The sequence below is a fragment of the Salvia hispanica genome, chromosome 4 (genome assembly GCF_029641045.1).
Source record: "Salvia hispanica isolate PSC_SH4W2 chromosome 4, Shi_PSC_v1, whole genome shotgun sequence".
NCBI lineage: Eukaryota > Viridiplantae > Streptophyta > Magnoliopsida > Lamiales > Lamiaceae > Salvia > Salvia hispanica.
Window position 1 is genome coordinate 39,770,779 of NC_142695.1, and position 17,424 is coordinate 39,788,202.

The following is a 17,424-nucleotide window of genomic DNA, read 5'->3' on the forward strand; positions in this document are numbered from 1 at the left end:
TCTCATTTTTGCCTGAGAATCTGTTGCATATCTATTTCACTTAATTGCACTAAATGTAAGTACTTTTCGTTACGTTTATGCAAAAGAAAAACAAGACAAGAAATTTACTCGCTCGTTGCTTTAGCCATAATTGTGATTGAACAACTTAACCTCTTTTGCTCAGTTGTCATTACCCAGTGTTCTTAAAAGTAATCTTACAATCATTTAGGAACTGACGGAAAATACAATTGGAAGATTGATAAAGAGAGGCCACTGTTCTTTGAAGATCAGAGCGCTACACGAACTTCGCTTAATAAACGGGGATTACCTGAAATTATAAATTACATATAAAATGGGAAATCATTCAACTTGGCTTTTTGAAGAACTGGGTATAAATTGCAATAAACCGGATACTATTTCAACATGAATTTATATAAGATGGGGATCAAATGTCAAGTTACGAAGTGCAAAAATGGATCATCACTACCCCAAGAAAAGGAAATCCTGAAACCCAACTCACCCAACAACTCTCGGTAAATCTTGCCCTCCATGCTCACCCTCACCATCCCTACTGTATTCAGCATACTCTTCAAGTGATTGTATAGTAAATAAGTCGCCAGCTTTGCTGGCATCAGGAGCTGGAGTTGAAGCCGAGCCCTTGGATTTTTCTTTGTTCATCTGTCCAATAGACATTGAGTTAGCACTTCTACAGTTCAGTGATTTACAGAACTGAAGCAGGGACCAAGGTGGTCACTTACAATTAACTAAAAGTATATAAGTCTTATTGTACGGAATAAGCAAAAAACTAGTAACTATCAATTTGATAAAGACAAATCTCATTATACAAAATGAGAAAGGAAAACTGGATAATGGAAGTAAAGTCCCAATTATAGTTGCTCCTTATTACCGCATAAGGTCATGATCTTGTCACACATGACACATCTAGATAAATCGGTAACACCTCCAGAAAGTCTTACTAGAACACTAGGTCATTCAAGTCCCCCAAAAAATTGGATCTTACTGTTACATTAGAACACTAATTCACTTGCCTAAGGGTTATTTCACCAAATAATTTGGTAAATAAACTATTACAGACATTAGTTAAGTTGTATATAGTGAGATGGAGCTTCCAAATGCAAGCCAGCTGCTATCAGCCCCACTAAGGTTGTATCCAAGTAATTAGCATGGTTTTCCCTCATTTCACAGAACTAATAAGTGCTGATTGCATTGGCTGTTAATCGATAATTACTAATTAGGCATATAAAACTAAACAGTGGTCTTGGCCTTGTTATGTTTTGTTACTTAGCCATTTAGGGATTGAAATTCTTTTATCATGTTGACAATTATTGTATCAAAGTACCCCCTCCCCTTTTGCCCATAAACACAACAGAACATATGACACAGAATAAATTCTAAAAGTGAAAAAAATGACTTCTGAATGCAAATTCTTGCAAAGTAAAAATAACTCACAGCTCTTAGCAGACTTCGTCTATCCCTCTCCCGAGCATTCTTGATTGCCTGTAGTAGACAGAAATCAGATGAGGTTGTAAATAAACACCAAATAATTCCAAATCATGTACAATTAAATTAAAACAATGTCTGATTCAATTGGTAGAACGAGATATCTAAAACAAGAGGAAATAAGAAGGTTGATGAATTAACAAGATGAAAAGGGAAAAACCTCTTCTAATGTCTTCTGCTCAGCTTCCACTTCTAAAATATCTCTGTACACAAAAAGAAAACTCAAATGCATTACGCCTAATTCAATAATTAACCTCCAGGAAAGAGAACCCTCAGTCTCTCACAACAATTTTCACATTTATTTGGATCAATCCTCCCCAATTCTAGCAAGGTGAAAGAAGCTAATCAGTATATACCTTCCAATTATTTTATCAACACGGCATGAGCATTTGGCACATACATGGTGCTCCTTAGCACAACCTACACATAAAGTTATCCAACAATTTAAAATTTTCCAATCAGCGAAAAAAAAGAAATTCGAATAATAATTCTAAAACTAAAAGAAGTTTTCACACAAACCAGCACAGAGATTGTGATAAGCTTGCCGAACGTTCCTCTTGGAACACCGCTGACTGCAAATGATTTTTCCAAAACAAAAGCTCAAAAATTAGAAAGGCTAGTGATGAAATATCCTACACAGACAAAAAAGAAAAAAAAAATACTAAGTAGGATACCATTTTGCAGGTTCAGAGAGAGGCTTATATTTTCCATATTTTCGTTTCCAATCGATCTGTTCTTTACAGCGATAGCAAACGCCAGTTATATCCGAAAACGGCCTCAATTGGCCCCCTAATTCCTGCCATTACAGAAGTGTATACATAGAAATTAAGATATGGTAGAAATTTGAATTTGAGGAAAAAGTCAAGTGTGTATGTTTGTTAAAAAGGGGGGATAGAGAAGAGAGGTACGTACAGTAGGGTTGATCTTAACGCCACCGTTAGGTTTCCAGGCGAATTTGTTCTGGTGCTTTGGCGGACCTCTTCCGCCGCCGCTACTCATCTTCAACCTTTTACAACACACAAAAACCTAAGCACCACCACTTTACCTCCTTTTTTTCACTATATACTCTTCAAATCAATATGATTAAAATTTCATATCGGTAGTTGAAAATTTGTTTTAATTTAAATATGATTCTAATTATAAATATTAAAAATATTAAATTTTTAAAAAACAAAAATATTGAAGAAATAAAATGGATTGATATCAAATTAGCAGTACTAAATTTTAGGAATATCATTAGATGTCCTTCAATTTTGATTAAATATTGTTTGATATACTTTTTTTCATTTGTTAAGGACATTTTTTGTTCGAAAATACTCTTAAACTCTTGTAGGACATTTCAATCTATATACTTTCTCTCTTCTTCTCTTTATATGTGTGTGCATCGTGTGAGAACGTATGCACGCTATTTATAGTGTGTATATTATGTGTGTGCAATTGAGAACGTGTGGGATATGTATTTGCAATTTTGTACTACCTCCGTCCCCCAAATATTGACACACTTTGACACGGCATGAGTTTTAAGAAATACTATAATGGAAAGTGAGTTTAAAAAGTTGGTGGGATGTGAGTCCTACTTTAAAGTATTAGTTTTATAATAAAATGTGAGTAGGAATGAGTTGGTGGAATATGAAGTCCACTACTAAAAATAATAAAAAGTGAAGTGTGTCAAACTTTCAGGGACAGACAAAAATAGTAAACTGTGTCCAACTTTATTACTCTATAAAATTAAAAATATCTATTTTGAATATGATACTCCGTATTCAAGGGGAGTGTTATATTGCTAACTCAATACCTAATTGCTAACTACAACTAAATAATAGCCATTAGATATTCAAATTAAGGGCCTAGATCATCAACCAAGAAATATCAATACGATCAACAAAAAACGTCAATAAAGCCATATGATTAATTCCATAGAATATCAATAGGGGTATTAATGTCAATTAACTACATGTTTAGTTATAACTAACTTTTAAAAGAAATCCCAAAACTTTAAATTCATATAACATACTCCCTCCGTCCCAAGATAAGTGACCTACTTCTTTTGGGCACGGAATTTAAGGAATGGTATTTAAATAAGTTAAAGTGGAGAGAGTAAAGTATGAGAGAGGGAAAAGTAGAGGAGAGAAGAGAGAATAAAGTAGGTGGAGAATAAAGTAAGAGAGATGACTTTTTGCTAAAAATGGAAATAGGTCACTTATAGTGGGATACCCAAAAAGGAATACAAGTCACTTATCTTGGGACGGAGAGAGTATATCAAATTAAAGATAATTTTATAAGGATTCCAACAATATCATATATGCATATGTTCCGACGTCAAAATTTGAAAAAAAAATTAAAAAAATTTCAATTTTTTCGTAAAGCAGAAATGTCAACATACTATATAAAATATGTCAATATAATACATGTAAAATGTCAATATAAGCAATGGGTTATCATTCTTAAAGCATCGTGTTGACATTCTCAAAGCATCGTGTTGACATTTCCGAAACACTATATTGACATTTTCATCTAAAACCCTAATTTGACGTTTTTTTTATCTTTTTTAATTTTATTAATAAAAACGAAAATTTCACGTGATAAATTGTAGACCACACGTTTTCTAAAATTCTATGGCCTTAAATTAGTTGTAGTTAGCAATTAAATGATTAGTTAGCAATTGATCACTTCCCCGTATTCAAATTGTAAAATTGATGATTTGGAATTTACAATTCTAATTGCAAATCTGTTTTTTTTAGTACCTATTTACCTAAGATTGAATTCATAACTAAAGGCTCCAATTTCAATATGAACACCATCAATTTCTACATAACGTATAGTTTCCATTCGTAACAAACACTATTGATTAATTTTTTGGCAGCATTAATAACCTAGTAAAAAGTCATTTACAGAACACTGTCAACTCTGATTTCATCAATTGTCAAAGGTGATGTGAGTCGAGAACAGATGAAAATCAAAGCTTTTCTATCTAAAACAATAATCATCACAGTCGGGCGAAAGAGACTCATGGAAAGGAAGTTGATACAATTCATGTAGCTGAAAAACAAAATTGGAGAGATCTGTAGTTTTAATTTGGGCTACCAAAAAAAAAGGGGGGATCGCACTACTCTGGACACGAGCGACTAATTCTGTTGTCAAAGATTGTAAATAGAGCTTGGAGTTTCGCAGTCGTACGACTGACTTGCAGCAGTAGATGATGATAGCTGTAACAAAGAGCCCGTCTCAACGAATAGTCAGTCCCTGCACTGCCTGGGTGCCATCTTCGACGATCTTGTTCGCTTGAATGGTGCTCATTACATTAGCAATGTTGCCCTGCAATAAATTATAGAGTTCCATGAGACACAATAGGCCGACAACACAATTTTTGATAAAAGCTTTTATTGAAGATACATCCAAAGAAAGAATAGTAGGGAGAAAAGCCAGAAACAGCTGCTGTAAACATATACTCGTAGTACTTTATAACCTATTTATATGCTATAAGTGATAGTTTTAGATTCAGTACCCTCCAAGCTGCAAGCTTAGACCGAAGGGATTGCCATTCATGAAGTCCAAAAACACGCTTTGAGCAACGGCTGAAGCAAAACAGAAGAATGGTTGGTTTCATAGATGGGTTATTATAAAGCTCAAAGAGATATTCGACTGAAACCAAACCGTACTTTACTATGACTACTTCATTGATTTGATCAATTCTGCAATCTAGAAGCTTAGCTGTAATTGCCTTGACAACCCATGGCTCAACTTCACTGTCCTCAATCTAGAAAAGAACATAATTTCACAAAACATCAGATGTAATCTGTAAAGCTGAAAGGTCAGCTTATATAAACAGATCAATAAGTTTACCTGGAGGGTTTCCTTGATTAAGGAGTAAGCGATTTGACCAGATTCATGGGTACCGAGATCTACTAAAGATATCAATCTCATCTTGGCAACACAATCTTCATGCACAAGACCTGAGCATGCCCCACAAATTGCAAATCATGTGTCAGATATATAGGACACGACTAATGCATACATCATTTACCTCACAAAATAAAAGAGGTGAAAGAGTGGCATACCATGGCTATTAAAAAAATCTGAATTTGAAGATTGGAAATCAAGATATGCATCAAGCCTCTGAGTCAGAAAGATGTTTAGAATTTGATACACCGGAACATATGCACCGTCTTTCTCCAGTTGCGCTATTGCAGGAATATCTAGTAAGTCACCCTGAGGCACAAATTTAGAAAAATTACTGAATGATGACGATACTCAATTACAACGCTTCCTGTAAGCAAGCTTCCAGGACACCACAACATCACAAGTCTAAGACCCGCTTTTCCCCCACTAACAAAAAGCAGCAAAGGAAAAGAGAAACAAGAAGTAGTAGCTGCATTTTGAAGAAATAGCTCCTGAAGTTATGCAAAATTGCATTCGTAGCTATTCATGTACCTAGATTGTGCTTTTACCATACTCAGGAAAAGTTCATGGTTTATCAGTTTGATAGATTCAACATAAATTTTGCAAAATAAACTTCTTCATTGCTCAAGTTCAGTTGGAAATTACATAGTACTGTACATTGTTTTTCTAAATGATAGTATTGGGCTTGCTCAAGCCAACTTGCTAAATAAGTACTTATGAGTTATGTGTGCTTTGAGAAATTATCACTTTCAACTCTGCAATATAAGTTTATATTCCTTACAAAATTTGAGAATATATAAAGAACTAGAAATTTTCAATATATTTTTAAAACCAAGGTGCTTCTCTGGTCTCTGAAATCAATTCCAAACATTACCTGAAACATATCAGGTGACTTCACAAATTCAACAACAGCACGAACAGCCTCTTCCTTAGCTTCAGCCAAAGCCAATGCATCATCCCCAGAAAAGGTTTCCAGATACTTGACAAGGTAGTCAAAAGACTCTTTTGCTGAGCTGAAAGTGTAGAAGCATATAACTCAGTAACTAGTTTCTGTAGCAACCTCATCACATGCATAAACATATACACATACTCACCTCTTGCTGTCCTTCAAAACATTTGCAACTGTCAGAAAGAGGTCTCTCTTATCCTTCGTTCCAAGATTCCATTCCGATAGAAAGTCATCCATCTTCTTAAAGGATGGAACAACATGTTCAGTGACCTTCCCACTAACTGCCAAGTTGAGGGCCTTCATATAGACAAAGAACTGGCTATATGGGTTCTCCAATAGGTTGTAGAGGTTAAACAAGCTAAATGAAAGAAAAGAGAAATATCAGAATTCATGAAACCAAGCAAGCAGCCTCAGGGACTAAGGATTTCTGTTTCTTACATCTTCAAGCGCAGACCAGGTTTTTCATTAGGCTGTTGAGTAACCTTTGTGGCTATAAGTTCTGCTATCTCATGCACTTGATCAAGACTCTCAGGCTTCTTTACAAGGTGGCAGATAACAGTGTAAATGCATTCAAGATCTGAGGCAGAATAACAGAACACCACTTATAAATCAGAAACTTACCCATCCAGTATCACACTATCACCATAAGTATTTTTTGGGTAGAGAATGCCGAATTAGTAAATAAAGTGTGCCTTTTAGTAAACATACTAGTAAAATGCAAAAACATGGGATGTCTGATTCAAGATAAGATTTAAAAGAAAAGGTACATCAAACTGGGGAAGCATATATCTAGGTCAGTTGAAATTTCTTCGGCCAGAAACAGAAGAGGAAATCTATATATCTAAATACTATTCATCATCCACTCCAACTGCAAAATTATAAAATGTAAAGCTGCCAAGCTATGTGATGAAAAAACTTAGATTACTTGAACCGATAATTTGAATACAATGCTTACCTTTCTCAGAAGCCTTAGAGAAAATGACATCAGCAGAAGTAAGAATCAAAGAAGCCAAATCCAACCACCTCTTTTGTATTATACATTCTTGAGCCTCCACCAACAATCTACTAACATGTCCCTCTGCTACCTATCATTATTTTTAAAAATATATAAGTACTTCAAACGCAATCGATACCTCATCTGACTTCATACCATATACCAATTCCCAAATAGTAAACGGAAAAAAGAGAAGCCTAAAGATTAAATCTCACTCTTTTAAATTTCTGTATCACAAACATTTCCAGAGTATTACAAAAAGAAAAATTGTTTATTCAAAATTCTCTGCGTACATCGGAAAACATCATCGCATGCGAATTTAGAGGCATGAAGGAGTTACCTCTGGACCGGCGTCGGCCCACGACAAGTCGGCAACGAACGTAACGACGGAGAGAACGGGATCTTCTTCCGATGTGGGGACAATCGTCGTCATTTTTCCGAATCTGCAAGAGAAAATTCAGAAATCTCTGCAGATGCAACTATGAATTGCTCGGCAGAGAGTTCTGATGGTGGAGAGAGAAAGGACACACGATACTGAGAGAGGCAGAAAAACCCTAATTTGAGGATGAAAAGGGTATTTGGACATGTATGAGGGGTAAATCTGTACATGTAATTAAAACATCCTCAAATGTAAAAAAAGCCATAAAATGTTAAAAATATACTCCCTCCGTCCCGGCTAAGATGACACGTTGCTTAGCCGGCACGGGATTTTAGGAGTTATTGGTTAAAGTGTTTAATTGGAGAGAGAAGGTGGATGTAGGTATTAAAGTAGAGAGATGAAGAAAGATAGATATTTTAATAGGAGTGAGAAAAAGTAGTTGAGTGTATTAATTGGAGAGAGAAAGTTACCAAAAAAGGAAATGTATCATCTTAATTGGGACAAACTAAAAATGAAAACGTGTCATCTTAAGCGGGACGGAGGGAGTAGTACTCTTTGTCTCAACCAACTAAGTTGAGTCAATTTCTTTTTCGACAAAAATAAAACATTCAATCACTCTTACTTTATTTCATCATCTACTTTACTCTCTCTTTATCTCTCCTACTTTTTTCTCTTTCCTATTTTATTTTACTCTCATTTAATCTATACAACACAATTTTTTAATCTTCATGCCCAAAAGTTTTGTATCAACTTAGTTGGGACAGAAGGAGTATAAAATAAATACTCAATATCCATCATTTTAAGAATCATTTGAGTTGTCCACTATTTAAAGAATCATTTACTTTATTCTATAATGATACGCGGAACCTCACATTTCACTAACTTTTTAGTTTTTATAATCACAATCCATTATAAAACTAGAACTCCTCCTGTCCCTGAAAAATATGAACATTTAGTTCGACGTGAGTTTTAATGTATAATTGGTAAAATAAGAGAGAAAGATAAATGGCAGTGTTAGTAGAGAGTGGGCTCCCATCTAAGTAATGTAATGTAATGATATAAGTTGTGAATAAAATGATGGTGTAGGGGTAATGTGTTGTTTAACTATTTCAAAATTAAAAAGTTCATACTTTTTAGGGACAAACTAATAAGGAAATAGTTCATACTTTGTAGAGACATAGGGGGTATTAAAAATTGGTTCCACGTACCACTCACTTTTCTTCATAATGTCAAATAATTTCTTAAATTTGTGCATGCGCAAAAATATGTGTTTCGTGCATGCGGAAACGACTATGGTGGTTGCTCGGAAAAGTAATCCTGAAAGAGCTCTTGGGCAGCTACCTCCTGCTCACGATGGAGCCAGTTTCACGGCATAGGAGGGTTCACGATGGCGATTTCCTCTCCCTCTCTTTCTTCTTAGAACGATTATGCCAGAATTCGAAGGATTTCCTCCTTTGAGTTAACGATGCTTGAGTTGGAATGATAGAATGAAAAATTTTTAGAAAAAAAAAAGAGTGAGAGAGAGTTCTTCGGTGTAAAAAAATTAGGTGATGAATAGATGAGTTTAGAATATATTGGATGATAAAAAATGAAAAAAATATAAAAACACAAAGTAATAAAGCAGTAATATTTGAGAAAGTGGAAACATTTTATTAATCTTTTATTTTTTCAATTTAATTTTTTTTTTAAATGGTCAAAATACGATGCTCACTCACAGGTCAGCCAGTGGGCGCCACCGCCAATCCACATCGCGCCACATGGGGGTAGCGCGCTGGCTTGCGAGAATCTCCACGCGACGAACGACCCGCAACGCAGTCGAGCCGCGTTGCGGATGCTCTAAAGTTACTTGAAAATTGTTTTTAAGCTGCCAAATATAACCTGGGATGGTGTTGAGATAGTGGTTTAATTGGTTCAATTTGGTGAGGGAATGTGACAGTGGTGTGGTTGATTTGGATGTTCTTGGGTGATTTGGTGTGATTCAAGTCATCTAGGTCGTTTTCGGATTTTGCAGCGATGATGATTGCAATTGAAATCCGAGCCTCACAAAGAAGTAAAATGTTGTTCCCTGTTTTTGATTTTATTCGATTTTGTTTTCCTTGGTATTGATCGTGTCTTTTTCTTGCTCATTTTAGGTTATGCTCTTAGTTGACCTTTTTAGCTTATGTTCTTGGTCAATTTTGGAATACTAGATTTGTAACACCCCATACCCGGCCGATGTCCGATCGAGTATGGAATGCTACAATTCCGGTACGTACAGAATTACATAGATAAAAAATCCATTTCCATGTACCAACTAACACGATTCATGCAAAAATTAATATTCAAAAGTTTAGGGATTATACATTTCCATGTCAATATGCCCATAAGCTATAGACAAATCACTACACATCAAAAACCCAAGACACAAAGTCAAATCGGGACGTGTTACAGTCTATCAAAACATGCATATACCCAAAATGTAGCTTGATAAGTGACTGACAGGGACGTAGTGATGACATAGAAGCCTAGAATGGAGCAAGGTCCGTAGCAATCAACCTGTAACACATTCACAGTTTATCACCAATTCATACATAATAATAGGCAAAAATAAAATTTATAATTAATTTAGCCTCCATCATTAATTCTGTCCTTATCATATGCATTTTCATATTACATTTACTGACATGTGTATAAGTACTATCGGCAACTTTATGTTCACTTATATAGCGAAGAAGCTTTCAAACAATATCGTCTTAATCTCGTTAAAGTACATAAGTCATTGTATAGCCACGTTTACCACATATAATAACAAACAACATCGATATCTTCAATATCAATATTTAACATCAAGAGCATTATATGATTCCACTTAACATCAATAGCCCCGCCTATAAGTTCGATTCAAAAACACGGTTACACAGATAATCACCAACAATAACCTTTAATCATCCACTGATAGCCCAGTAGCGGGTGTCAATAGCCCATATAATGGGTGACGATAGCCCATATAGGGCGACGATAGCCCAATAGTGGGCGACGATAGCCCGTATAGGGTGACGATAGCCCATATAGGGCGACGATAGCCCAATAGTGGGCGACGATAGCCCGTATAGGGTGACGATAGCCCAGTAGTGGATGACGATAGCCCAGTAGTGGGCGACGATAGCCCGTATAAGGCGAAGAATAAATACACACCATTTTATATATTTACGTCTACATATGTTTATTAACATATCATCACATATTTGCATATAATGCTTGCATATTATTTTGATTAAAAAAATCAACTCTTAAAATGACGAACATGCTACCTGAAACGAGCTGCTCGACTTAGCGATCACACACCCTTTTGTTTTCTCTTCACGATGCAGCTTGAATGTACATCCTTCTTACCTTTTTACATATATATAGCCATGAATATAGTTAATCTTAAATGCCCATGTACTCTCAATTATATATTATATTTAGACCATGGATGTTTCTAAATCATCAACATTTCCTTGATACTTTACTTCCATCAATTTCATCTTTATTCTTTTTGAATTTTAGAGCTACAAACACTATCAATTAGTATGGAGTTCCCTTACTATTTTTGTTTATTTCATATTTTTCTTTTGGAACTAAAATGACTATATGTAGCTAATTCCATAAAATGTCAGTAAGTGTCAATTATCCAAGCACCTATGCATACCAATGTCTATATGTATGCGTATCTATGGATGTATAATTAGAGAGAAGAACTTTACTAATTTTATTCACAATTCTAGTAACTAAAAACAATCAATAAAAAATATCTTGTGTATTCATTTACTTAACCCCTCCATTCCAACTCATACTCCCTACTCTCTCACACACCTACATGTATATAAATTATAGTACATTATACGCGTGTGTGTATGTATTTATATACACCTATTATGTCAGTCTTTTACCCCCCACCCATATATATAAGCAAAAAGTGTAACAGAGAATACCGAGAGGAGAGGGAAATAACAGTGGTCAGGCCGAAGACCAAGGTGTTTGCGATTTGCGGCGGAGACCGGTGGTCAACAAAGAGAGGCCACGACCACCGATCAGTTTCTAGTTGAGAAGAGAAGGCCGAGATGTATACCTTTGTGTCCCCCCCTCCCCCGAGAGAGAAAGTGCCGAGAGAAAGTTAAAGGAACACTTTTGGGATGTTGAGGTATGGCGGTGGAGTGTCCATTCCTCTTCCCCCTATTTTTTAATTGTATACTAATATCTTATTCATTCTAATTGTTATCTTAGACTCTAGAAGCAACTTGACCATTCTCTCTTGTTCTCCTTCTTTTTCTTTTCTTTATTATTTTATATTTTTAATCAAATAATGTCTATCCAAAATATTTATTACCGTTTATGACACTAAATTATTTATCGAAAAATCTCAAGCCGATCATTTCCTCGTCGGAATACCGGATTCCTTCTATATCGAATTTTGGGATGTTACAACTCTATCCTCCTAAAAAAAAAAAAAAATTCGTCCTCGAAATTTTACTTAAAAAAAAAATCTAAGGATACTATTATTATTATTGTCCTATGATATTTGTGAAATTCCTGCAATCTTATGACTTATCTAATAAGCATTTACCAAATGAATTCTTTTAATCTTGAACTCCCCCTAAATTTCTGTAGCCAAGATCTATAACAGATAATTTATATGATTTACAGGTACCTAGTATCACCTCTGGTTCGTCTGGATTCTCTCGAGCTCTAATGGCGTAAGTACGAGCTGGAGCTTTCGGTTCAACTCGCGATATAGCCTCTGACATAGCTCTTTGACCTTCTCCAGCTACAAAGCTTGGTCCTGTATTTTGTCTTTTCTATGGAGTGAATTCAGATCTTGGAGTGACTATGGCATCATTATTCTTTGGGCAATCTTGCACGTAATGATCAGTAGCCCCAAAGCCAAAGCATCCCCCTGTCAGTTTTCGACATTTACCAAAATGACACTTGTCACAGTACTCACATAAGGGTGCCCTAGCAGATCCTGCGGTACTAGTTACAGAAGTAGAATGTGATCCCGAAGAGGGTCTAAATCCAGATTTATGTTCTTGACTATATCCTGGAAAGCGAGCTGGTGCATAATTTTCTTCTCCTTGTGGATCTTTAAACCTCTTCCTAGACGACCTTTGTGAAGTTGATCTAGGGCTCTCTATCGGTTTCTTACCCATATTCTTATTACCTTTCTCCATTTCTTCTCCGGAATCCAATTTTTCCATGCTTTGTGCCAACTCAGACAATTTAGTCAATCATTTTCTCTTGCTCCCAACACTAATTTCTGGATATTGTCGTTTAGCCCTCGCTCGAACCGCCGACACATTTCCTCCTCATTAGGCACGATCTCTCGTGCATATCGAGACAGACGTCGAAATTCACCTTCATACTCAAGAACGGACATGTTGCCTTGTACTAAGTGGAGGAATTCTCTTTTTATTTCTTCCATATGCCGAACCCCCACATATCGTTTTCTAAATTCCTTTACAAAGAATTCCCAAGAGATCATCTCCGACGTACAACTCTCCACCTTGCTCAACCACCATATATAAGTTTCTTCTTTTAGCAATGATATAACACCATGTAATTTTTCTTCTTGAGTACTTGGCATGAAAATGAAGATTCGTTCAAGTTGCTGCAGCCAGTATTCAGCTGTATTAGGATTATTAGTACGTCTTCCTCTGAATTCTTCAGCTCCGTGTTTATGTAATTTTTCTACAACTGAAACTTGGATTGGAGTTACTGATCCTGCTATCTACCGCAAAGCAGTTGCCATCGTCCGTAATATATCTTATCCCGGAATTGAGACATCATCAGTATTTATAGGTTGTTCTCCAGATTGAGAACATTGCATCATACTTTGGGCTTCTTCTTCAGCCATACTTCAAAACTTCAAAAAAAAAATGGACCAAAATATAACAGCTATGTAAGGTCACTAGTACAAACAAAAGAAAATTTTCATGTGGCATGTAACAATGCATCTCAGATGTGATTTAGTCCTAGAATCGACTTAACCTCGGCTCTGATACCAAACTTGTAACACCCCATACCCGGCCGATGTCCGTTCGATTATGGAATGCTACAATTCCGGTACATAAAGAATTACATAGATAAAAAAATCCATTTTCATGTACCAACTAACACGATTTATGCAAATATTAATATCCAAAAGTTTAGGGATTATACATTTCCATGTCAATATGCCCATAAACTATAGACAAATCACTACACATCAAAAACCCAAGACACAAAGTCAAATCGGGACGTGTTACAGTCTATCAAAACATGCATATACCCAAAATGTAGCTTCATAAGTGACTGGCAGGGACGTAGTGATGACATAGAAGCCTAGAATGGAGCAAGGTCCGTAGCAATCAACCTGTAACACATTCACAGTTTATCACCAATTCATACATAATAATAGGTAAAAATAAAATTTATAATTAATTTAGCCTCCATCATTAATTCTGTTCTTATCATATGCATTTTCATATTACATTCACTGACATGTGTATAAGCACTATCGACAACTTTATGTTCACTTATATAGCGAAGAAGCTTTCAAACAATATCGTCTTAATCTCGTTAAAGTACATAAGTCATTGTATAGCCACGTTTACCACATATAATAACAAACAACATCGATATCTTCGATATCAATATTTAACATCAAGAGCATTATATGACTCCACTTCACATCAATAGCCCCGTATAGGGCGACGATAGCCCAATAGTGGGCGACGATAGCCCGCATACGGTGACGATAGCTCGTATAGGGCGAAGAATCAATACACACCATTTTATATATTTACTTTTACATATCTTTATTAACATATCATCACATATTTGTGATGCACTATTTTTTAGCATTAAATAAACCTGCAAGTATACAGAGTATATATAGTATAGCTAAAGGTCAGTACCGAATATCGAACACGGGGAAGGCAAACACAGACTGTCTATCTTCTATTAAGACTCGATTACTATCTGGAAGAATGGAAGGTTTTGAAAACTTTTTGAAAACTAAAAACAATTGGAAAACAATTAACAACTGATTGCAAATAAAACACGGAGACAAATGATAGAGATAAGGGAATCCCATGGATGTGCGTTCACAGTTATGGTTATACAAATTCCAAACTACAATACCCTAGCACAGTTATTACTTTGATAGGACGAGTCACCTATATTATGCTCATGCGATACAAACGTTGATTACAAGATTAGGGTTGTCAATCCTAACACGTAACTTCAAAAAGCTCCTAAGACCCTTGAAAAGTCCTCACTCTCAATTAACAGTGTCGTTTTAAGGGAAGCTAACTGTAGCGTCTACTAAGTGGATCTAACTCGCTAGAACTCTCACAGTTATGAAGCAAGTTATATTAAATCATACACAATTGTGTCACTCAATCGTGAAGCATCAGAATTACTTAGGGAAGAAACAAAGTAAAAACAAAACGGATATTAAATAGAAAACTGGAATTGTATAACCAAAGTTGTTACTAACACATCCCTAGAATCCTATGAGTTTAGTTACACATAATGGAATAAGCTAAACACATAGATTGAAGGGAAAACAATTTGAACATAAAACTAAAGCAAATAGAACCCGTAGGTTGAATGCTAGTCGTTCTTGATGTTCTTGAAATCCGTCTTCAACTCCTTGCACAATTGAAGTACTCTAGCTTTTAATCTCTGTGAATTATTTTGCAAAAAGAAACTCTCTCTTTTGATGAAGCTTGAGGTCTTATTTATGGGGGAAAGCCAATCCTCTTTGTAGAAGGAAAAGATTTTTAAAATATGGTAAATCTTGGGGCAGATCTAGAGCAATTCGGATTAGCCGCCTTTCTCCGACGGGCCGCCGTACCTTGGCCGGCGGTCGCTGCATTGGAGTCCAGAGTCTCTTTTCCTCTGGGGGCGGACCGCCGCACGACTTCCGGTGGTCGCCGGGCGAGACTCTCTTAGAAGTGTAATTTTCTGAGGTGGACCGCTGCACTGCTCTGAACGCCAGGCGCCGGCGGTCGCTGTACAACTTCGCGGTGGTCGCCGGTCGCCGTCTGACTCCAGATTTCCAGACTTTGAGTTTTGACTCCCTTTTTCGGCTCAATTATGTACATTTCTCACAAAACACGTCAAAGTACCAAAATAGATAAAATATGCAAATAGTGGACGTGTAGAGTGACTTTGACATAAAAAACGGACCAAATAATGGCCTTAAAACAGTGCAAAATCCGAGCGTATCTGTCACACCTCAACTCTTATGACGTAACCACTTACTATAAATAAATTCAAAATTTAAACTAAATAATCCACACGTCAAGTAAATAAAACACACATTATATAATTTCAAATACCAACATTTATGAAGTACATATTTTAGAACATTCTGAAAAGTAGTGGGACCATCTCACCACTATATATACTATACATTTATCTAATGCAAAAATGATGAGGAGGAGAAGGTTGTCAAAATGTGTCAGCCGCCGACCCTTATAATAACTGTAACTCACATCAACCCACGCATCATTGATATCTTATTCCTGAAAAATATTAGTGGTTTATATTAGCCACAACTCAGTATATATAAACCTTACCTTTAATTTCACACACAAATATCAAACACATTCTTTCACAATATATATCACCAGAAGTAATAAATATCATACACAATTTAGTATTCATATGCATATGCCTCTCCGTTCTTTTTATTATTCTGTGACAAATCAAGCCTGGTATCTGCCCGAGATTTCCATTGTATACGACCCGTAGGTCCCTTATATTTATTTGACCTTCGTGACCTTTCCACGAAGGTCCCTCTTTGATTTGACCTTTCTACGAAAGCCCCTCTTTGCATTTTGACCTTTGCACGAAGGCCCCTCTTTGCATTTTGACCTTTGCACGAAGGCCCCTCTTTGCACATTTTCTTTGACCCGTAGGTCCATTATCATTGAATATGACCCGTAAAACCCAGAGCAAGACTGTCACATATCCTCTTTAATCCAATGATTCAAGTACTTCTAATGCTATATAAAATGCATCAATTGCACCACTGACATATCCATTGCACCAATCACATACCCACATCATATTACACCATCAATATCAAATAACAGATAACCATTTTAGGCTCACATCATATAATTCAAATATTCACTCCAATTTAACACATAAAAATTAATCACATAAAATATATAAAATTAAAAGTGTGATTTATACCCACCTTATTATGACAGATAATCAAGTCGTGCTCTTAATGTTTCTTGGTCTACGCTCCTTGATCCTTATTTAGGATAAATAACTTAACCGAACACAAGTTCATGCTACCTGATTTATAACTTTGATTTTGAAAAATATCTTCCAAAAAATTATCCATTCCAACAATTTATTTCTCTGTCCTTTTCTTTCTTCTGGTGAAATTCGTATCAACCCCTCTCCCTCTGTTTTAGACGACCCCCTTCCTCCTTTTATTTATAGTTACACTAAATACCATATTATATATCCCAAAATTAAAATTTTGACAATGTCATAATATAAATGCATGTTTAATAGCAAGACACGTATACACTTGTTGTTCTCCTTACACTTCCACACGTGCACCACTTCATATTTGTCCACCTATTTTATATCAAAATATATATAATTAAATTCTATTTTAAGCAAAGTATATCTAATACTCCCAACATTACAATAATATACTTCTATATGTTATAA

At 35.7% G+C, this 17,424-nt stretch overlaps 2 protein-coding genes and 3 long non-coding RNA genes across 7 annotated transcripts; 1 reads left to right on the top strand and 4 right to left on the bottom strand.

Moving 5' to 3' along the window:
- Positions 1-136: 136 nt before the first annotated feature.
- On the bottom strand, positions 137-2,572 carry LOC125194519 (small acidic-like protein). Of its 2 annotated transcripts, XM_048092784.2 has the most exons (8): positions 2,413-2,572; positions 2,175-2,296; positions 2,020-2,072; positions 1,857-1,920; positions 1,661-1,703; positions 1,450-1,497; positions 500-657; positions 137-307 (listed from the first exon to the last, which is right to left on the bottom strand). In XM_048092784.2, the coding sequence occupies exons 1-8, from the start codon at positions 2,497-2,499 to the stop codon at positions 304-306; spliced, it is 579 nt and encodes a 192-aa protein (XP_047948741.1). In that variant the 5' UTR covers positions 2,500-2,572; the 3' UTR covers positions 137-303. The 2 variants fall into 2 exon arrangements, with proteins under 2 accessions (XP_047948741.1, XP_047948740.1); XM_048092783.2 differs by lacking the exon at positions 137-307 and having other exon boundaries at positions 391-657.
- A 1,772-nt stretch (positions 2,573-4,344) lies between these two features.
- Positions 4,345-7,896, bottom strand: LOC125196829 (uncharacterized). Of its 2 annotated transcripts, XM_048095480.2 has the most exons (10): positions 7,684-7,895; positions 7,305-7,434; positions 6,788-6,926; positions 6,495-6,707; positions 6,275-6,413; positions 5,559-5,709; positions 5,344-5,453; positions 5,160-5,257; positions 5,006-5,075; positions 4,345-4,815 (listed from the first exon to the last, which is right to left on the bottom strand). In XM_048095480.2, exons 1-10 carry the CDS (start codon positions 7,774-7,776, stop codon positions 4,726-4,728), a joined length of 1,233 nt encoding a protein of 410 aa, XP_047951437.1. In that variant the 5' UTR covers positions 7,777-7,895; the 3' UTR covers positions 4,345-4,725. The 2 variants fall into 2 exon arrangements, with proteins under 2 accessions (XP_047951437.1, XP_047951436.1); XM_048095479.2 differs by having other exon boundaries at positions 5,006-5,257; positions 7,684-7,896.
- Positions 7,897-10,036: 2,140 nt separating this feature from the next.
- On the bottom strand, positions 10,037-11,897 carry LOC125196729 (uncharacterized). Its single transcript, XR_007171934.2, has 3 exons — positions 11,676-11,897; positions 11,013-11,094; positions 10,037-10,257 (listed from the first exon to the last, which is right to left on the bottom strand). It is a non-coding gene; the product is annotated as an uncharacterized LOC125196729 (long non-coding RNA).
- LOC125196730 (uncharacterized) lies at positions 11,812-12,582 on the top strand. Its single transcript, XR_007171935.2, has 2 exons — positions 11,812-11,884; positions 12,388-12,582. It is a non-coding gene; the product is annotated as an uncharacterized LOC125196730 (long non-coding RNA).
- Positions 12,583-16,034: 3,452 nt separating this feature from the next.
- Positions 16,035-17,164, bottom strand: LOC148928628 (uncharacterized). The gene is made up of 2 exons (XR_016137727.1): positions 16,934-17,164; positions 16,035-16,253 (listed from the first exon to the last, which is right to left on the bottom strand). It is a non-coding gene; the product is annotated as an uncharacterized LOC148928628 (long non-coding RNA).
- Between the last annotated feature and the right edge of the window lie 260 nt (positions 17,165-17,424).